Raw genomic sequence first — 21,561 nt, 5'->3', positions numbered from 1 at the left:
AAGGGACTCATAAATGCTGAATACTATCCTGAATGCTTAATTTGTCTTCAAGTATGCACTGTTCACAGAGCCATTGGTCAGCATGTGGTGTCATTATTCTCATTTCAGAAAGAAGCGGAGGCCCAGGAAGATGAAGGAGTCAGTCCAGCTCTGGAGGCTGAGCCTTTAACCCCTACACATCATGGCCTCTTATGAACCCTAAGACTGCTTCTTCCTGGGCAGCCACAGCCAGGAGAGTAAAGGGATGTAATTCCCAAATGTAACTCCTGCTACCTTTAGATTTGTACCACTGGGAAAACCCATTACAGTGGGGTCCACTGTCCCCCATCTATGAGGACTATGAATGACTGCTTCCCAGCAGTTTTGCCCCTCAAGAAGATGTCTCCTTGGTTCTGGGGAGTACAGCACTGGAACCCTGGTAAGGATAATAGAAGGCAAACAGAAATGACTGCTGTCCTGGCACCAGATGTGAAACCCTATTGGGGTATCCTCAGTGATCTGGACTGTCCTCAGGTTCAGGTGACCCAGAAGAGGCATCAGTTCTGACCAGGGCTTAACACAACTGGCTGCATCAGGAGCATTGAAGGTTTAACTACTATTCAGAGAAATTGTTTTCACTGCCAAATTCTGTACTGTCCAGCAAGCTTCAGGAAAGTATCCAGGCCATGGGTGAAGCCATGCTCACAGAGCATATCTGAGTAGAGAGCTGCCCACCACCCACTAGCTCCACTTACTGCATCTACGTTCTCAAGCCACCCATGGTGGGAAGCCAGCTCTGCCACAAATGCCTGGTGCTTCAGCCATTTGTTGTGAAGGTTGCGTGTTTCATCATAGGAAGCATCTGGAGAGGTCAGCAGCTTGTCATTGATCCAGAGAATGAGCTGTGGGCAGAAAGAGTGAGCCTGATGGTTCTCAAGTATATCTCTTTGCAGGACAGGACCTGCCATCCCACCCCTGACTGCAGAAGGAGAAGGGCAAGCGAAGGAAGTAGGAGCACAGAAGAGAAGTAATTTCCAACTCTGGATCTCTAGGTCCCAGCATCATACCAGGGTCACAATGTGGGCACAGGTATGTCTTTCTCATTAGAGTATGTGTGGCGTGAGACCAAGGATAACTTATTCTTCTCTCCATATATTTAGGATTGAGGATAGAGCCTGGCACATTACAGGGGAACTCACAAGTTTTTACCAGATAGATGAATAAATCCATCCTTTGTCAGCATTAAATCATTAATATACACAGAGAAGATGTTATCTGAGGAAAAGGCCAAGGGCAGATCTTATAATTAACAAGGGGGGGAAGAACTGTGATGAGCGTCCAATGTTTCCAAGATGTCCTGGCATCATGTAAAGCCTGGCTTGTGCCAAGCACAGAACTAGATGAAAGCAAAGTTGTTTGGGATGAGAAAAAAGGGACAAAAAGAGGAGAGCAGGCAAGAAGTCAGGGGAAGCCTCATTGCACATGGGAAGTTCTGATTAAAGACCTTCCTTATATGATAGGCCCTAGATGAGCAAGGACCTTCTGAGTCAGCAGTTCTCCAACCGGGAAGCTTGTTTAAAAGGCTTCTTTCTCTCAGTCCTTGAAGTCTAATTCATTTGTGCCCAAACCAGGTCTAAAAGTCTGCTTTAACTAGGGCTAAGACTGGCTCCATAATTTGCAGGGCCCAGGAAACAACAACGATGTTCAAAAGGATTACAAATCTCAAGGTGGCAAGAGTAGGGCATTACACCAAATACAGGATCCTGTGTAGAAGAACATACAGGTTACACACACTTGCAGCCAACTCAGTGAGTACCTTAGGTGATTCCATTATACAGTTCTTGGACCAGTGTTTGACAAACCCTGTCCTAGACCCAGTGAATCAGAGGATGACTTTTCAGATTTGGGGTAAGATTGGATAGAAAAGAATTGTGGAACTGAAGATTTAGAGTATGACCTAGTTGCTGAGTTCCCGAAGTTCTCTACTCATGAAATCCTACCACTTTTGGTTGATAAAGGATCCCTATGACCTCCTGAAGCACTTGGCTGCTAGACAAGACTGTCCTGGAAAGGGCCTCTGCCCACTGGCCTCACCTCCTTGCAGTTCTGGAGGAAGTTTTGTAGTTCCAAGTTATCTTTCAGAAGAACTGTGGCCTCCTGGGCTTTCTCATTATTCTTTCTGTGCCTGGAAGGGAAGTCAAAACCAGTCATAATAAGGCTGAATCTGGGGTCCTTGCCTGGTACCCCCAGCCCCTCTGTGGCATGGAGCCCCATGACTCAAGAGGCAGGGAGTACCTGTCTTCGATCAGCTGCATCTTTTCCTTGATCTTGTCTGAGTACAGGTTTCCCTCATCTACCAGCTTGTTTCCAGAGTCCACGGGACTCAAGACTTTATCCCGGTTGTTCTCCATAGACACCAAGAAATCCTCAAACTTCCGGATCCCAGCTTCTGCAGCTTCTAGAGACTCTGGGGGCTCTAGGTGAGCCAGAGTGTATTCCTGTTGAAGCAAATTTCCAGATGAGACATGAAGACAAGTGAGGAGGTGGAGAGGGCACCTGCCAAGCAGAAGTGCCAAGGCAGAATGGTACCACTGGAGTTGCACAAGGAGGAGACTCTACTCCCCAGGCCTGGTCCCTACCCAAGGGTGAGATGCACTTCTCCTGCCTCTGATTGACCCAAGGACAAGACACAGTTTGGGATGCAGATCTAGAAAGGCACATATGAGGAATATAGAGTTTCCTCTCAATTATTGACTATAAGAGTCCAAGAAAAGCAGAATTTGGTCCTGGAGCCCTATAGCTCATTTGTAGACTCAACACTAGTACTGTTGCCCTGAGAGACCCCTGTGCCCCAGCCTTGCATGCCTCTCCATACCTGGTTGCTGAGGATGGCTTCAGCCTGCTTGGCATCTTTCTGGAACTCCTGGAAGCCAAGGCACTGGGCAAGGGAGCGACCTCGGCTCTCCCACATCCGACACAGGGCATCCCAGCCAGTATCCAGGCCCTGCAGTCGCTGGCCCAGAAGCTGGAACTCTGGCTCCTTTTGCCCTTCGATCATCTTCTCCCCAGAGGCCTTGACCTGCTTGTAGCTCTGTTGGTGCCCATCAATCTCATCTTTGATGGCTGCATGTTGCTGCAGGAGCTGCTCGGCCTCAGGGAGTGACTCAGGCATGTCCTCAGAGGCCACGGCCTTCTGTGCCATGGACAACCAGGCCTGGAAGTCATCCAGATTCTGCAGGAAGGCTTGCAGCTTGCTAGCTTCACCCAGGGATTGCTCCTGGTCCTGCAGGGCTTCTTCCAGACCCTTCCACAGCTCCTCAACATCTGCCTGCCGCTGCCCAATGTCCTCCTTCTGCTCAGGGTGTGACTCCATCAGCTGCTGAGACTCATGCTTCAGGGCACCCACACGATCCCGGATGGCAACAACATCCCGCTCCAATCCTGACAACTTCCTCTGAATGGCAATGACACCTGCTAGGTCCTGCCCAAGATCCTTTATAGACTGCACAACCCACATCTTGTCCACGATCCACTTGCTGGTCTCCTCACAGTCGACACAGTAGTTGTGCACTTGGAGGGCTGAGTTCACGGCCTTCCTCCGCTCGGACACCAAGGTCTGGAATGCCTGCCACCTGCCAGAGGGGGACGTGGCCCCAGGGTAAACAAACACCTTATTCCTTAACTCTTTCCTCAGGGACCTCTTTCCACGTTTCCCATGAGTCTCACCCACAGACCTGGTATGTTTTTAAAAAATTATCTATCTAACAAACTTGTGGTGAGCAAAATTCATTTGCCCCATTTTACCTAAGATATAGCTAACTGATGATCAAATCTCCCTCTTAGCAGGAGGCAGTGATGCAACCACACAGAACATGAAAGCAAAGCCTCTGCATGTTGCTGGATTTGAGGCAGATATGAACAGTCTCAGATTTATTACAGTTTTACCTTTCGTGGGGAGCCAGTACTGAGTTTTGAACTCAAGGCCTCAGCTTGCTAGACAATTGCTCTATCACTTAAGCCATGCCCCCAGAACTTTTGCTTTTAGTTTGTTTTTCAGATAGGGTCCTGCACTTTTGTCTGGGCCAGCTTTGGACCATGATCCTCCTATCTCTACTTCCTGAGTGGCTGGGATTAGAGATGTGCACCGCCATGCCAAGCCTGGTTCAACTATTCAGTGGTGTGAAAGCAATATGAATTCAGTAGGAACTAGGCTTTGAATTTTTATCTTTTCTTGGGCTAGCATATTAGGTATGATTTTCTCTTGTGGTACTGGGCAGTGGTAACAGGCTGCAGCTCAGTCAGCCATGTGACCACAAGGGTAAACAACCAACTCTACAGCCTGCTGTGTTGGTAATCCAATATGTTCGGTAGGTTAGATGCAATATGTATTTTTTAAGCTGGGGTCTGTCTGTGCAGCCCAGGCTGGTCTCAAATTTCTGAGCTCAGCAATCTTCAACTCTTAAGTAGCTGGGACTAGTGCCACCATGCCTGGCCATAAATGCATTTGCTACTTATGATACTGTAAAACACACAATGGGTTTTTGAGGCTGTAACTTCATCATAAGTGAAGAGTTTTAGACATTCAGGAATAATCAGAAAGCTCATATTATTAACTTCAGGCATGCTTCAGGACATAGTCCCCAGGTGCCCTAGAGGAACCTTGCAAATGCTCAAGACCACATTAAAAATCCCTCAGGCCTGGAAAAATCCACAGTGGGCCTAAAAGAAGAGAGGTCTGGTGAAAAAGAGGAGTGGTGAGAGGAAAAGGAGATGAAGGAAAATCTCAGCTGGGATAATAATTAAAGTGGGTAGCAATCTGAACCTTCAAGTGCAATGTTGCTATGAAACAGGGAAACAGGCAAAGGTCCGGAAGGTGGCCTGGGGGCCTAAGGTTGATCTGAAGCACACAATAAGCCTCTTTAAGAGTTACCTATCAGCAAGGCTGGACCATCAAAACACCTCTCTCTGACCCAGGCTTAATCAGTTTGCATCTTTATGATATGTAAGCACATGAGAGTAAGCTGAATGTTCCTTCATTCATTGAATCCATCTCTCATGAATGCCCAAAAGAGCTTACAGAGAATACAGACAAAAGCCAACTCTTGCCCTATGGAATATATGATCTAGAGAGAAATTAAGATAAGCTCACAGTTGGGCAAGGTGGTGTCTGTTCCCAATCCCATCATTCAGGAAGATGGCAAGTTTGGGGCCAGTCTAGGCTATGTAGAAAGACCCTGTATCAAAAAATAAAAATGAAAAAAGAACGAAAAAGGCACTCTCCAAAAATAACTACAGCAAGGACTATGCGCATGCACATATGAGGTAAAGAAGACCAAGGGAGTGATGGAGAGGTTGTGGAAGGTTTCTTGAAGGTCCTCTGAGTACCTCCAGTGCCTCCACTAGAGGGAGCTACTTAAGGATGCAACCCTTAAAGATGAGTGAGCATCTCACTCATCTTTGCATCCCAGCACTTAGGGAATGGCAGAGGGACTAGGCAAATGGACTGGGTAGAGGGCACTGTGAACATTCCCAAGGTAGACCCCAGGGGCTAGTCTGGCCTGAAAGACAGATCTGTAGAGAGAATTCAGAGTTAGGGGGAGGGTTTAGGAAGACCAGGAAAAAGAAGAGGAAGAACCTGAGGACTTTCAGGCTCTCCTCCTAGACAGTGAGGCACCTGAGATCTGGGAATTCTGTACCTGACCCTCAGATATTGCACTGAGGCTGAGAAGTCAGGGGAAAGGAGCTGAAGACTTTCTCCAAGTTGTTTTGAAATCATGGTGAATTGACAGTGGATACTATTGCAAGAGAATCTGGCTGTGCCCTAGACAAGTGGCCGAATGGCAATTATCCAAATCTTCCCTGTGTGGCCTTACTGCATCCACCAAGTGGAGGCCACATAGGGGGAGGGACATGGATTTGGGTCTACTCTACCCTCCAACCCCACATGTTCCTCCAATGTTGGATTGGCTCCAAGAAGGAGCAAGCTGGCAGAGCTGCTCTAGTTAGCACCATTGGGCAACCTCAGGAGTCCAGGTTTGGTCCCTAGACCAAGACTTTTGGAAAAACACTGATTAACTGGAATGTATATAGTCAAAGACGATCACACATTTGATAAGCATCCGCAAAGGTTGGCAGAGACATTCAGTTTTGCCCCTGTTCACTCACTAAGCATTTGACATGCACCTGTCACATGCTGTGTGCCAGACACTGACCTGCCCACTGGGGATACAGCAAAGAACAGACCAGTCTTTGTCTGCACTCAAATAAACAGAGGTGAAGAAATGAATCTATAATCCATGAAGTAGTGGTAAGTACAAACAAAAATAAGGGGACAGAGGTTGAGGAGGTGGGTGTGTATGGGGATGTACCAATTTCAATAGGGTGATTGATGAAGGATGCTCCAATAAGCTGACATGTGAGCTGAGACCTGAACAAAGTAACAGAGTAAGCCAAGTGGGTTTCTGGGAAAATATTTCCAGCAGAGGGAACCTTAGGCCAAAATGTGCTTGGCACACAAAGCATCACAGGCAACAGAGAGACATGGAGCAAGCTCTCATTCGCTTACAGGAAAAGTAGGAAGGAAAGTCATTCAGCATGAATGTACAGTCATGCACCACATAAGAATATTTCAGTCACTGGTGGATTGCACATGTGACAGTAGTTCTTTAAGATTATCACAGACTTGGGAAATTCCTATCACCTAAAGATGTGGCATCCATTGTAAAGTCATAGCACAGCACATTCTTCACGTGTAAGTGGTGATGCTGGTGTAAACAAACCTAGTGCACTGCATATCCTTATGTTCATAATGCTTACAATGACAAATGACTACGCTACTGGTTTATACACTAATTATACCTAAAGAGTGTACTCTTGCTTATAAAATAAAATTTACTGTAAAATAGAATGCTGTGTTATCCAGAAGCAGCCTCATACACTTTGTGTTTCCAAGTCCCTTAATTTTTGCATCATTTTCCCCTGCACTTGATTTAATCTTGTGGTTTTTTTTTTTTTCATTTTTCTTTTATTATTCATATGTGCATACAAGGCTTGGTTCATTTCTCCCCCCTGCCCCCACCCCCTCCCTTACTACCCACTCCGCCCCCTCCCTCTCCCCCCAACCCCCTCAATACCCAGCAGAAACTATTTTGCCCTTATTTCTAATTTTGTTGTAGAGAGAGTATAAGCAATAATAGGAAGGAACAAGGGTTTTTGCTGGTTGAGATAAGGATAGCTATACAGGGCATTGACTCACATTGATTTCCTGTGCGTGGGTGTTACCTTCTAGGTTAATTCTTTTTGATCTAACCTTTTCTCTAGTTCCTGTTCCCCTTTTCCTATTGGCCTCAGTTGCTTTAAGGTATCTGCTTTAGTTTCTCTGCGTTAAGGGCAACAAATGCTAGCTAGTTTTTTAGGTGTCTTACCTATCCTCACCCCTCCCTTGTGTGCTCTCGCTTTTATCATGTGCTCATAGTCCAATCCCCTTGTGTTTGCCCTTGATCTAATGTTTGTGGTTTTTTTTTTTAAGTGCTGGGGATCAAACCTAGAGTGTTGTGCATAGTAAGACACTCTACCACTGAGCTACATCCCCAGCTTAATCTCATCTTACTTTGTTCACCATGGTTCTCAGAGCAATAGACTATACCTTCTAATATACTATACAGCCTAGGTATGTAGGAGTTTATATCATTTAGCTTATATAAGCATACTCTGTGATGTTCACACAATGACAAAATTGCGTAATGACACATTTTCCAGAATGCATTCCTGTTATTGTGATTCACAACTGTAATTATAATACAAAGTAGGATTTGAAGTTCAAAAGGAGGGAGGGATGAATTTTACCTGGAAAACGGGGAAGGAGATGAATTGGCCCTGGACTGGCCTACAGGATGGACAGGATTTAGACTATGTAGTTGGAAGAGAAAGCACTTGGACAGAGAAGAACAAAGGCAGGGGAAGTAGGACTAGGTGGAAGTATAGAATGACAGCTGTTTCCAAAAGTATTTGAAGATTCTTTGATATCTCTAAGGAGCAGAGCCAGAATCAATGTGTACAAATTTCAAGGAGAGGCAGATAGCCTCTCAACACAAGACCAAATGTTTTAATCAAAGGAGGTTGCCCCACATGGAATGGGCTGCATAGTGGGGGAGTGGGCTCCCTGTCTCTGGTAGACTGAAGGATTTCTCGAGTCCCTCAACTCTCAGACTTAATAGAAAACCACCTTACTATTTCATGCCTCAGATTTTCTCTAACCTAAAAATGGTAGCCATCTCAATGTTTTCCAGTTGGGATGAGGCACGTCTTAAGGGTTTTTAAAGTCACATTCTCTGAGTACAGCTCCTTGCATAGCTGATGAGTTCTTCCTATTTGGAAGTTTCTCTGGTTTAGAATGCCTTGCACTGGAGTTCTAACTCAGAGCCTCACGCTTGCTAGGCAGGCACTCTTATCACTTGAGTCACTCCCCCCAGCCCTAAAATTTTAAGCTAAGCAGCAACTGCTTCATTCTCTCATTCTCTCTCTCTCTCTCCCTCCCTCCCTCAACACCCCACCTTCCTCCCCCTTATATCCACCCCCACCCACACACAAAGCCACCCGCCCATCCATCCACATGCACTCCCTACAAGCCTAATTAAGAGTGAGCAGGCTCTTCCTCCTCGATGTAAATGCTGAACTTACAAAGGGATGTCTTGAACTATAGTCACCACCATTGGATGCTGAGACAATTGGTCCCAATCTAGTGACTCTGAAGTATCCCACTCTCCCCTGGCTCCCCACAGGCCCTTGTCAGTCTCCACTGTAAGGATCTATCTGTTTGCAGCCCAGTCTTCCCCATGCCCACCTCCCAGATTGCCTTGGGCAGAGCAAATCTCAGGGGCAAGTGTGGGGAGGGGCCAGGGTAATGGGGTGATGAACAAGGGACATTACATGTGCACGGCCCAGGGTAAAAGGAGGGAATGCAGGCATTTGCTCCTCAAAGGTCCTCCAGAACTAATGGGCAATTACGCCCTGCACTGTGAGCAGCCCCTCTCTAAAGGCTCCTTAGGGCCTGTTTTTCCTTCCAATCATGAAGCTTGCTCAAGGCTCCCTGCTAATTCTCTTCTTCATTGAAGTCAGCCGTATTATCAATGCTGCATTTTGGCACAGGCAGAAGCATTCTTTCATGGACAGTACTTAAGAGCTCTCAGAAAGCAATTTTCCCTGTTCAAGAATGTCTGGGGAAATATGGCATGAGGACCTGATCTAACCACAGGCACGGTCAGACTGTCTCCTTCATCATGCGTGTATATATGCCCTCCTCCTCCACATACGGTCTTCTCCATGGTTGTTCACCCTACTGTTCACCACAGATTTTCCTCCTTGCTGCTGTAGCCCCAATATGAGGAATAAGACTGGCTGAAAAAGACAGGGGGATGGGGGTAAGATGTGGCCATGCATAGCAGGTAGTCTGAAGTTTGGGCTATGCCCCCAGGGAAGTGTCAGGTGCTGGGAGAAAGTTTCCCCGGCCTAAACCCACACTCTACCTCTTGTTCAGACGGTCTTGGTACTGCTTTACTTCCCCACTTCGTGGGTGGCCACTCTCTACCAGGTTGTTGGCAGCAAGGTTCACATCATCAATCTGAGTCATCAAAGTCTTCATTTCCTGGTTCAGGATGTCAAACCTGATACGGACAAATAAGGAGTGGTGAGACAGTAGCACACACTTCATTGCCAGTGACTCTGTCTCCAAATGCTCAGCTCTTGCTTTCTCCTTTCACCTCCCCAACACGTTCGTCCAGGTGAGTGGGGAAGAAGGCAGACCCTGATTTCCAGGCTCATGGATCCAATTTCATGGTTTAGTATTTCCTGGACCAGGTGAGGAGAGAGTTGGTTACTTTCTACACAGGTTTCTGATTCTACAGAGAAGTGCTAAGCGGAGAGGGCTATCAAGGGGCTACAGCATGTGTGTAAGCAGGGGGTCAATTACCACAGGGGCCACCTGTCATTCTTCCACTGTCCAGCTGCTGCTCTACCCTGACTCTAATCCCCTGATACCTTGACCTGAGGGATCTGCTCCCTGGTCAAGTGCTCCATTCTTGGCTAGAGTAAGGAGACCTGAAGGGAGAGAGGTTTGGGGATTATGAAGGCTGTCCATTGGGTAGAGTATAGGACCCTCCAGCCTCAGTGCAGGACCACCCTGGCACTGCTCCAGGAAGTGGCTTTTCCTCCTCTATGACCCCTGGATCTGTGCTCAGGTGCTGAGACACTGTACAGCCTGACAAAACTCCCCATTGAGGATGTGGAAATCAGAATGCTGGAAGTGAGTAGCCTAGCAGATATGCAGTTCACAAACTAGTCTCTCTGGCCCCTTGGAGCACTGTGGCTTAGCGACTGTTATAGACAGCTAGAACTGCCAGGGTCCCAACCTCTTAGCCCCTTTGTCCAGAGCAGCTCCACTTGTGCTCTGTGTTACATGGGGGTTCCATATAGAATCCATTTGAGCAAATAACTGGACTAGAAAATCTCTTTTGACTGAGGAACTCAAGGCTTCAGTGGGTAAAATACCCAAGCTCACAGAGCCACAACAGAATTCGTGACTCCTGGCATCTGAACTTTGCAACAAAGGACATTTTTCCACAGCCTCTCAAAGAGACCCCAGCTGTCTAGAGGTAGGAGGTAGCACCCAATCCTTGGGTAGGGAGGTGAGCAAAGGAGCAAAGGCTGAGCCACTCTGACCTGTGCTGCACAACCTCCAGGTCCTCCAAGGTATCTGGGATTTCCATCTGGTCCAGCCACTTCTCCTTCTCACTCATCCACAACTCACAGGCATCTGATTCCCCAAACACTGTGTATAGGTCCAGGGCATCCTGCAGTCTCTGTCTACGCAAGTCTGCCTGTGAAACCACCCGCTGGTAGAGCTCCCGAAGAGTCTGCAGACGACTGGTCACATCTGGAGAATCCCGGAACTCTTGGGGGAAGCCTTGGGCCTGCTGTTCCAAGTGCTCCATCACCCCATGACTCTCTTCTAGCTCCTCCAGGAAGTCCTTATGCTTCTTCTCCAGGGCCCGTGTGGCCCCTTCATCCTGCCCCACATCTTCACCCAAGAGCAGCCGGTGGGCATCTTGTAGCCAGGCCTTCAGGTCATCTGCATCACCCTGGAACTGGAAGAAGTTCTCTGCATCTTGGAGGTTCTTCTTGCGAAAGGCAGCCAGCTCCTTCAGCTGGTCCCATTGGGCTGACACCTCCTTGACACGAGCCTCAATCTGTGGGTGCCCAAACTGCTTGCGTGCGACCATGCCCTCAGCCTCCTGGAAGATCTGCTCTAAGTGGGCATCTAGCCCACGGAGCTCATCTTCAAAGGCTTTGTGCTTGCGCTGCAAGATGAGCACGCTGGTCAGGTCCTTGCCGTAATCCAGGGAGGAGTAGATCTGCTCTTTCTCCTTGATCCAGCTCTCAGCCTCATCCATCTCCCAGAAGAACTTCCAGAGCCGCTTGGACTGTTCCAGCTGGACCTTCCGTCCAGTTGCCATGTCGCTTAGCTCTCCAAAGCACTGCTCCAAGTGGCTGACACGGTCCTGGATGACTTGGGGGTCACAAGGTTGGTACCCTAGAGGAATAGAAGGGAAAGGACAAAGAAAGGAAAGGGTCTCATTTAAGGGTAACTTCCTATTAGTTGCCAGGTTAGAACCATACAGTCTCAAAGCTGCCATTTCACAGGGCCTCTGGGATTAGATTCAGGGGTTCCCACTTACTCAGAGGTCATGCCAGATTCTTTATAATTGGTTCTCACTAAACTTTAGGAATAAGGAAGATTAAAAGTTGAGTCAGTTCTCAGTAGAAATACACAGCATGACATTAGTTTTTTAAAAAGCTCTGATATAAATTTCAGGGAGGCAATAGGTCTCTTCTTTAAGATCAGAAACTTTAGAAACTTAAACAGTCTCTAGCAAAGAGAACAAAAGATGGATGATGCCTTGTTGGTGCTTATAAATGCCTTTCTGATTGTAGATTACCAAAGCTGCCAGCTGCTCTCTGGGGTATTTTTTTTAACCCCTCGAGCTTCATGCAGTGTTACTTGGTGAAAGAAGCAGAATTCTAACGGTGGTTCCAAGAGATTTATCAAGGAGCGGTGTTGGGCCAGAGGATGGGGCTCTGCATCAGAGGTCTCAACAGAAGAGACATTCTTGGCCTCACCTTTCCCCTCAGTGAATTGCAGGGTAGCTGCAGTGATGGCCTTCACTTTGTCCCCTTGGATGGCAATGTCGGCCTCCATCAACTTGTGCTTCTGCAGCAAGTCCTCAACCTCCAACAAGTGCTTCCCAAACTCAGCAGACAAGAGGTGAGCCTGGCAAAGGACAAAGTAGAGGGAATAAGGACAAGTGAAGAAAAGGGGCTCCTCCAAAGTGTGTGTGTGGTTATGTGTCTGAGCCAGGGAGAATTGGATGCAGCAGGATGCATCCTTGGGATGGAAGAAGCTAAACAGCAGGATTTCCTACTGTGGTGCCCACTGGAATCATCCAAGGAACAATCTACAGAAGTCTCAAGGTTTGGGCCTGGGCATACACATTTTTAGGAAGCTTGTGGTCAGTATCATGTGTGTACTCAGTTGACAGCCACTGCTGTTGAGTGAGAAAATTCAGACTTCTTTGGTTGCTCCTTTGTTGGGAGGTCTGGATTCTACGCGGAGTGAAATTGCAATTACTCAGAGTCTGATTATCCAGGTCCATGATTAACGTCTCTCTCTTTGGGACCTGTAGGTTGGTGGTTGTGCAACCATGAACTCAACACTTGTTCATCATTGGGAATATGGTGGACCTGGGCTGGTGACATCTGCCTGGGTGGAGAAGAGTGCGCCAAGGAGCAGACAGGCAGAGTGAGACACTGTACTGCCTCGGTTTCTCCATTGTGACTAGGGGATGTGATTGGGGGTATCTAAGGAGGCACATCTGACTGCGCAGTGGGATGTGTGCTAGGCCCTAGGGCCCACCTTGATCTCATCCATCCAGTCAATGCTGTGCAGCATGTCCTGGAAGAGTTTCTGCAGGGCCAGGGTAGCCTCGAGCCTCTGTCGCCGGGACCGCAACAGCTCGTGCAGGTAGCTCCAAAGGCGTAGTATATTGTCCTTCCGGGCCATGATGCGCTTCTGATCATGGTAATTCTCCTTCTCCAGCTCCTGGGCCAGGTCCTCAAGGGCCTTCACCCGCTCCTCATAGGCAGCTGTGTCTGTCTCGATGGCCTCGTGTTTCTTCTTGGCGGCTTCCACGGCTGCCAGGTCATACCCGAAGTTATCCTGCCCCAAGAGAGAAAAACCAACAGCTCAGTCAGACAGCCTTAGTCACATCCCCAGGTGCAGAGAAACGGCAGGTGTGACCAGCACAGCTACTGATGGGAGACTGAATTCCCATGAAGGTGTTGGTTCTGCTGTCCTCTGGCTGCCTGCCTTATCAGAGTCAAGTTTGAACAACTAAATGTGTCACAGGAACCTCTAAAATCAGTCCCAGTTTCACTCCCCATGCTGCACATGTAGGTGACACCACCTGTTTATTACTAGCAGAGCCCTCTGGCTGTCCTCTGGTCCTCCCACCCTGCCTGGAGTGGATCTGTCCAATTCTGGGTAGGAGGGGCTGCTTGTGCTCAGAAGCCATGCAGCTGTAAACAGATGGTTTACCCATATGCTATCTGGGGCACATGTACTCTCTCCAGTGCTCTTAGAATGCTCACTATCCTTTTACTGGACAGAATTTAATTTGCCTCCAAGCTCTAAGTTGGAGGGAACAGATGCTCTGATGGACAATCAGCCCTGGGGCCTATTCTTAGCCAGTGAAATATGTCCTAGGTCTGGAGGCCAGAGACCAAAAGACACATCTGACACATGCATGTATCGTCTGATTTCACCCTGCTCTCAGAAAACCATTATTTAATGACAACCCTGATTCCTGGTTTTGTGGATGCTATGGCCCAAGTAAGACAACTTCAGGGTCTAGTTCTGATTGTGAGCTTTGTCTTAAAAAGAAGACTGAATTTGGGCTGGGAGTACAGTTCAGTGGTAGAACGCTTGTCTAGTATGCATAACGCCCTGGGTCACCAGCACAAGAGAGAGGGAGAGAAAGAGGGACAAGAAGAGGGACAGGGAGAGGGACAGGGACAGGGAGAGGGAGGAGACTAGCTGCAAATCTTGGTTCAGTGAATCCCAGGGAGCTGGCTGCAAGGATGAGGAGAGGTTTATTTGTCTGGTTGCTGCTGAGAGGCCAGTTCAACTCCAGTTCTGCTGAAAACTGGGTGTTCTAAAGCACTCTCCATCTCCTGCTATCCCCAAGTGTGTCCCCCATTACCTGGGTCACAAGACGCTGGTTTTCGTTGAGCCATGTCTCTCTCATGGCGGCCTTTCGGTCAAAGCGCCGTGCCAGCTGTTCCAGCTTCTCCTGCCGGATAAGCTCACTCCTCAGGGCCAGCTCCCTTTGATACTCGGCTTCCTCTAGGCTCTCCCAGGCCTGCACAGGGCAGAGGAGAATTCTTGGGGTATGGAAGAAACATGTGGGTTCAGGGTTCCAACTTTTACCCAACCCTGACTGATTTTAGGAATCAAGGCAGAGACTGATGACTTTAGGTGGCAGTAACACTCCTTCGATTTCATGTCTGGGTCAACCGAAAAGTCCAGAAGCCCTGGTCAATTCCCCTAAACCTGCCACATATTCTTGACCAAATATAATGGTTTTACCTCTCTGGGTGCTCAGGAAATTGTTACTGACTAAATGGCTGCCTCCATTCTATTAGAGACTCCAGGTGATATTAAGTCTCCAAGCCTCTGAAACATCATAAGGCATTTCCTTTCTGTTATGAGTAATTAATAGTCTAGATTCAAAGACAAACTCAAAGTTTTATAGAGGACAGGCTACAAAACCAGCTCCAAAGAATAACATCTGGGCATCTGTAGAGAGCTGAAATGCAGGATGACGGATAGAGTCTGACCTCTCTAAGCCACATTCAGGTAACTCCAAATGGCCAACATGTAATTAATAACACTAAAGAAAGTGACTTGGTTTAGCCTGTCCAGGGACTACTCCCTGTGTCCTCACCAGGAACTCAATCAACGCACTGGTAATGCATAATGAAAAATACTATGGTACCCGGTTGATGTCAGACACTAGTTTCCCATCATGGGGTGTATACACTTTCTGATTGTTGGCTCTCATCCGGGACTGGATGGTAAAAAGTAGAACTTCCAGATTCCCCTTCTCCTGAAACCTGTGGAGAAAAAAGAGGCAGGGAGAGTAGTGTTGAGATCCCCACAGGCAAACCATTTGCTGAAATCAACCTGGAAACTCTGACATCTTGGATCTTGAATAACAAAGCATATTTCCCTTAAAAACAAGCAAACAAACAAACAACAAAGTAAGGAGAAGGGATAGGTCTGCTTACTTGTTAAAACATCTATCATTCTTACCAATGGACATCAAATAGGAGTTTGGGTCTTTACAACTCAAATCAGAGAAAACACAATGGCTACCACAGCATTTATCATTTGCTTCCATGGGGAAATAGCTAACTGGAGTATTCTGGTAACTCTGGTAAATATTGAATTTTACCAATCAATACAAAGAAACTCTTCTCTGTTCTACAAATGATGAAGGCTTCTGACTAGCTTTTCAGACAGTTTTTTATTGAGAGAGCTGATAAAAAGCAGCATTACCCACATGAGAACATATTGCACTGAAAGCAACCTTCACCCCAGACCTAATAAACTGGATCTTTTGACAAACCAACAAGTTCTACAGGACAGATGTTTGTGGGGATCAGGGAAGGCGGGACTCTGGGAGGACTGTGAGTAGAGGAGACAAGCTCCAGGTGACTGGGTATGCTCACATTTCTTCAAGATTCTACCCCCTTCTTTGACGTGGCAGTTGGGAATCACTTATGAGCAATGGCTCCCCATCACTAGCCCAGCCTGACAGATCTCAGTACTCACAGCTACCAGAGGGCTTGAGGCCCTGAAGTGCTGTCACACACCTCTGGTTACAGTGCCTGGTAGACACACAGACACTTGAATTTAGGACTTTAAAAGTGGGTTAGTGTCAAACCAGAAACTAGATGCTGGTTTATAGAATATCTTAGACTTGGCATCTCACCTTTCACCATCTGAGAGATGGGTGGGAGAGGAACAAAACAGAGGGCACATGTGACCTCTGGATGAACTGGAAACCTTTCAAGGGAGCTGACCAAGCTAACAGCAGACAAGCTGAAATTCCTCGTTGCATATGAGTGAACAATTGTGAGGGTGCATGTTTGTGAGTGTGTGTGCCTGCAGAACTGTGTGTGCACCGGTGCACATGTGACTGTTTGTGCATGTGTTGTATCTGTGCATGTTGTGAATATGTGTATGTACATGTGTGTACGGTTGTGTTATGTGCTTGCATATGCATGTGTGATTGCGTGTGTGTGCACATGTGTGTGGTGTGCATTCATGCAAGCATGGTTGTGGGTGTGTGCGAGCATGCACACATGTGGTGGGGGGTGGTGCAGAGATAGCAAGAAGCAGGCTTAGTGCTCTGCTGATGAGCAGTAACAGATGGGAAAGAAAAGGACAGACCCACTTGATGAGCACAAGGCCTCACACAGAGAGCTCAGAGACTGAGAATACAGAGGCCATCACCAAAATCTACACTCAACGCACAGGCCCTAAGAAAGTAGCCCTAACATGGTTCTCCAAAGACACTCAGAAGCCTGATTCCCCTCCCACTGCTCCTTGGGGGTCTAGAAAAGCCAAATCCTTTGGGTACAGACTGAGGTTTCTCATCAATATCTGTACGGCTTGGGAGTAGCCAAGAGGGGCATAAAGCAGGTGACAGATGTGCAGCTCTGGAACCTCAAGGAGATGCCTCGTGGATTACTTCTTAAGTCCCAGAACCCGGCTGTGCCTCTGGGCCCCTGACGACCGCCCTCCTGAATGCCAGGGCCCTTACTTGGGTGGCTTCTCCACAGTGCGGTAGGTGCTGAAGGCCTGCAGCTGCTGCTGGACGCCAGTCAATGAGTTGGCAAACTTGCGGCTGTTCAGGACGCTAATGGTCTGCTCAATCCAGGTGAGCAGGTCCGAGGCTAGCCCGCTGTACTTTTCAATCATCTTCTCAGTCTCCATGGCGTGGTCAATGACCTAGGAAACCGCCTCTTACTCATTCTCGTCAGAGGGGCAAAGGTACTAATGCGGCTACCAACGAGGGCCATGATCAAGGTGTCCTGAAATGGGGCTCCCACCTCCCAAGCTCTGGACAGTTTGAGGTTGGGTTTGTCTCCTCTAAGACAGAAGTGGTAAACTGGAGGTGGGTAAAGACCTATTTTTTGTGTGTTGTTTTGTTTTGTCTTTTTTTTTAATTTATTTTTTTATTATTCATATGTGCATACAATGCTTGGGTCATTTTTCCTCCTGCCCCCACCCCCTCCCTTGTTTTGTCTTTTGAGCTGGGGTCTTGCTATGTAGTCCAGGCTTGCCTCTAGATCATCCTATTTCAGCCTCTTGAGTTCTGGGATTACAGGTATCATGTCTCGCTGAAGCCCTCATCTTTCACTGATCTTTCTGGGGTTCAGGAATAGCTGCCTCTTCCCCTAATGCTGTAAAAGTTTATCTTGGTACCTGCTGCACCAGGATACCAGGCCCCACAGGGGACAGGGTTTTATTTATTTTAAACTATTTATGGGCATTGAAGACGGCCAGGCACTGTCTTTGCAAAACACGGGGCACAACAAAGATGAATAAGGAACAGGCCCTACTCTTGAGGAGGTAATGACCCAGCAGGGGAAAGGACTCACGCGTGGGTCTCTGCAGAGGGGTGGGTTCCTAGTGTATTGTGGGAGTCTGGGAGATGTGAAGCCACAATAAACAAATCAAGTATGAGCCTGCAGTGGATCCCGTGGGAATGTCCATGAGATGGGGGCTCCTGTTAGACAGGTTTAGACCTGCTTTGGAGTCAGTTCAAGGGCTGATTTTCCAGGGAGCTTTACAGGAAGTGGGGTACAGATGTTCTGAACCCTCATTGCAGTTGGGGGCCCAGAGATGAGGCTCTTAGTCAAGGCCTCAGGCTGGCACTCAGGGAAAGGGTGACACAGTGCTGACAAAACGGTGCAGTACCTTGCCGACACGCTTGCCCTCCACTGCCAGCACCTTCATCTTGGAGAAGTAGTGGTAAAATGCTACCACGTACGTGATGATGGATTTCTCATCAGGGTTTTCTGTGAAGACATCTGTAAGGGAAAAGGTACATCTCAGCACCAAACCCTAAACCAGAAAGGTTAGGTTCCAAAGGTTTAGCCACAATTCCTCCAGTGTGAAGTTCAACCACAGACATCAAGCAAAAACCAACAGGGCAAAAATGGAGGAGTGGAGGGCCTAAATTTTTAGACAGTGACAAAATCCATATTAGGACCACAAATTACAAAAGCAGAAAGAAGTATCCAAAGTCCACAAGGGACTGCCATACAGGCCAGGTGAGGTGTTGGGGACCCACTTGGTATTGAGCAACAGACCCAGTACAGAGCCCTGGCCTGGCCCCATATTCTCTCTGTGCCCACAGCTCACCAGGCACCTGGACCAGCCTCCACAAACCCTGTCAGCCCAGCTCCCTCTGGAATAGTGCCTGGGTGTGGCTTACCTTCTGGATCAAGGAGTGGGATGATGCCCAGCTGGCGCTCGGCCACATTGAATGCATGCTCAAGATTATGCCTGGCATTGGAGTCCTTCAGATTGTCAAAGTCAATCAGGTCAGGCCTGAGGACAAAGCTGGACTGTTAAAAGGGAGTAGCCACGGTAGCCCCATCTCTGGGGTAGCCTCAGCATGAATCAAAGATGCTGGGCAGATGCAGGGAGGTGAATAGGAAAGGAAAATGAGAGACAGAAGAGAAGGGGCAGCTATGGGCATCAGCTTGTGAGGAAGTTGGCAGCAGGTGCGACCAAACTTAAGGGAGGCAGAGACAGTGGGGGAGGTCAAGGGTGAAGGGATAAGACATAGCAGAGGCATCGTTCTCACAGCTTCCATGTTAAGTACAGTGTGCCCATCAGTTCCCAGGGCCCTCTCCTTCCTCTTACCGGTGTTTGTGTATCAGGGCATTAAAGGCCAGGCCATCCTTCCAGCTGGAGGTGAAGTTGGTAACATTGACGTGGGGGTAACTGCATTGAAGAAAAACATTAAGACCTAAGAAACAGATTCTTTTGAGGTCCCAAACAAGTACATGGATTGATGGCTGAGATGCCAGGACAGAAATGAACCTGTTCATTCTTGAGCTGTTTCAACACAAGCAGATACTACTGGTGGAGTGGATCAAGTGGCAGAGGGCCTGCCTAGCAAGCATGAGGCCCTGAGTTCAAATACCAGTATACCACCAAAAAAAAAAAAAAGTGTGTATGTGGGGTACAGCTAAGCCACACAAAGGTGCCTCCATAAGCTGTAGACCATATACACATACACAATATGTTCCAGAGTCTGACCAGAGGCAACTTTGGAAAAGCATACGTATTTCAGGTCTCAAAGAATGAGATCAGGACAAATCTGTATCAATTAGGTTGAAGCTGCTATAGTTCTGGGTGATGATGTCTAGTGCCCCTTGAGGATTCAGGGGAGCAAGGGGCTGGTGGGGAAAGTGGAAATAGCAGGTTTTCAAGGTATACACACCCTGCTGTTTTCATCTGGCACCACAACAGCAGTGCATCCTTGGCTGAGCGTGTCTCACGACCTTCCTGAGTTTGGACAACGATGTCCTGAATCTAAGGGTGGTAGAAAAAGAGAGATGAAATAATATCTGGGAGATTCTCTTCCTCTCCTCTTCTGTGGCCATCCATCCGCAGCATGTGGCCCTGTGGCACCACTACACACTGAGGTCCTGGGTCCCAGTCACCCACTCCCTGTCTCAGTTGGTCAGACAGGCATAGGGATGACTTGTCCATATCAGAGGAGACAGGTTTAATTAGATAACTAACAGGACTCTGAGAATCTACAACAAGATGCCCTGATGCCTCCTCTGGAAGTACAATGCCCCACAGAGTGGTAGAACAAATGAATATGGATTGTTTTGTTTTTTCATTAGCAGCTTGTAATGGTTAATCTTGATTCTCAATTTGATTATACTGAGAGAAACCTAGGAGACTGGTAAAGTACACTTCTGCGTGTACCTGTGAGGGCATTTCCAGATAAGACTGACTAAGAGGTGGAGGAATACATGGCCAGCACCATCCCATAGGATAGAGGCATAAGAATTAAAAGGAGGGGGGTATTCTCTCTCTGATTCCTGGCAGTCATGATGTGAGCTGCTCTGCTCTATGGTGCCCTCTCTACTATGATGGTCTGAAACCTCTGAAACTGTGAGCAAAAGAAATACTTCTTCCCTTAAGTTGTTTCTGTCAACTACATTTTCACAGCAATAAGAAATACACAGTTCCTTTTGCTCTTTCGTTCTTCCCAGTTCTTTATTTAGTCCCATGCACTTGTGGGGTGTAAGATTAGACATCCAGGATCACTAGGATGAGGACTTTAATCTGTGGGTTGTGTGCTGTCTTATTCCTTCCTGACCTCCAGCTTGGTCTTTCTTATCCCCATGTCAGTAGGTGCAAGGCCCTCCTGTCCTTCCCTAACCCTTTCTAAATTTCCTTATGAATAATATGGACCTTGAATTTCAGGTAAGAAAAGCTTCTGAATGAAAAGTATAAAAGCAGATTTTTGCATTTTTTTGAATCAAATTATTTCAAAACTGAGAAGTTACACAAAAGGAGGGGTGGAGATAAAAAAAAATCTTCCAGCAGCCAGCTACTAATTAACATCTACCTTCTCTCTCAAAAGACTACAGCTGGGAAGTTACCCCAAGCTTCATTGCTTTGGGGTGACAGAGGAGATGAGTTCTCCTTCCAATGTTTACTGTCTCATAGGATGGGTTTCTAGCCTCCCAGGATGTGCACAAACACATTCTATTCACCATTTGTAAGGTTCTCATGTCCTGATCGGCTTTGAGAGGGCTCTTTAACTTCATCTGTTCCCCAGGACCCACCTGGAAGCGGAGAATGATGGTCCAGATGAGGCCCAGGACCAGGCGGTGGTTGCCATCCACGATGTCATGGGAGCCCATGTTCTCCAGGTGCACACGCTGCTCCTTGAGGAACTGTAAGGCCTTGTCCACATTCTCCAGGCAGTGGATGCGCATCTTCCCCTTGGTGGGCCTTGGCTGGGAGATAGCGGTAGCACCCATGGGCATGGAGGGACTGCACGGTCACCTCAGAGGTGGCTGCGGCTGGAATAGCTCTTGTCATCAGCCCACCCTCCATCCACCAAACTCCAAGTCTCACAGTCACCCCTGACACTTTTCAACCCATTCCTTTCATCAAAATTCACAGGTTCCCTGTCTCAGCACTCAGTTCTGCAACCAGGCATGGATACCCTTGTGGGTCTGAGTAGGTGCTAACTAGTATTCAAACACAGTAACACAGTGGGCAGTTAGCTGAGCACTTACTGTGTGCCAGGCACAGTTCTAAGTACTACTTACTTTTGGCCAGTGGTGATAGAGTGTCTGCCTAGCTAGAGCAAGGCAATGTGTTCAAACCCCAGTACCATCAAACAACCCAAAAAGACC

At 47.7% G+C, this 21,561-nt stretch overlaps 1 protein-coding gene and 1 long non-coding RNA gene across 3 annotated transcripts in view; one reads left to right on the top strand and one right to left on the bottom strand.

Annotated features, from left to right (window-relative positions):
- The window catches only part of LOC141421553 (uncharacterized), a 28,060-nt gene extending 25,199 nt beyond the window's left edge, over positions 1–2,861 (top strand). For both annotated transcript variants that reach the window (XR_012446135.1, XR_012446136.1), the window contains 3 exons: positions 109–849; positions 933–1,068; positions 2,393–2,861. This is a non-coding gene — a long non-coding RNA (uncharacterized lncRNA). The remainder of the gene's footprint in view (positions 1–108; positions 850–932; positions 1,069–2,392) is intronic.
- The window catches only part of Sptb (spectrin beta, erythrocytic), a 71,644-nt gene that overhangs the window by 31,826 nt on the left and 18,257 nt on the right, over positions 1–21,561 (bottom strand). The window contains exons 3-18 of the mRNA XM_020170915.2: positions 20,983–21,156; positions 19,617–19,708; positions 19,034–19,114; positions 18,600–18,715; positions 18,080–18,192; positions 16,920–17,107; positions 15,087–15,204; positions 14,292–14,450; positions 12,947–13,249; positions 12,154–12,304; positions 10,696–11,566; positions 9,504–9,641; positions 2,855–3,611; positions 2,275–2,477; positions 2,074–2,164; positions 735–881 (exon numbers count right to left, since the gene is read on the bottom strand). Coding sequence (XP_020026504.2) covers positions 735–881; positions 2,074–2,164; positions 2,275–2,477; positions 2,855–3,611; positions 9,504–9,641; positions 10,696–11,566; positions 12,154–12,304; positions 12,947–13,249; positions 14,292–14,450; positions 15,087–15,204; positions 16,920–17,107; positions 18,080–18,192; positions 18,600–18,715; positions 19,034–19,114; positions 19,617–19,708; positions 20,983–21,156 — 3,702 coding nt within the window. The remainder of the gene's footprint in view (positions 1–734; positions 882–2,073; positions 2,165–2,274; positions 2,478–2,854; positions 3,612–9,503; positions 9,642–10,695; positions 11,567–12,153; positions 12,305–12,946; positions 13,250–14,291; positions 14,451–15,086; positions 15,205–16,919; positions 17,108–18,079; positions 18,193–18,599; positions 18,716–19,033; positions 19,115–19,616; positions 19,709–20,982; positions 21,157–21,561) is intronic.

This window comes from Castor canadensis, chromosome 3 (assembly GCF_047511655.1).
Source record: "Castor canadensis chromosome 3, mCasCan1.hap1v2, whole genome shotgun sequence".
Lineage (NCBI taxonomy): Eukaryota > Metazoa > Chordata > Mammalia > Rodentia > Castoridae > Castor > Castor canadensis.
Note: the sequence above shows the minus strand (reverse complement) of the source record. Positions and strands in the feature narration are given on the sequence as shown.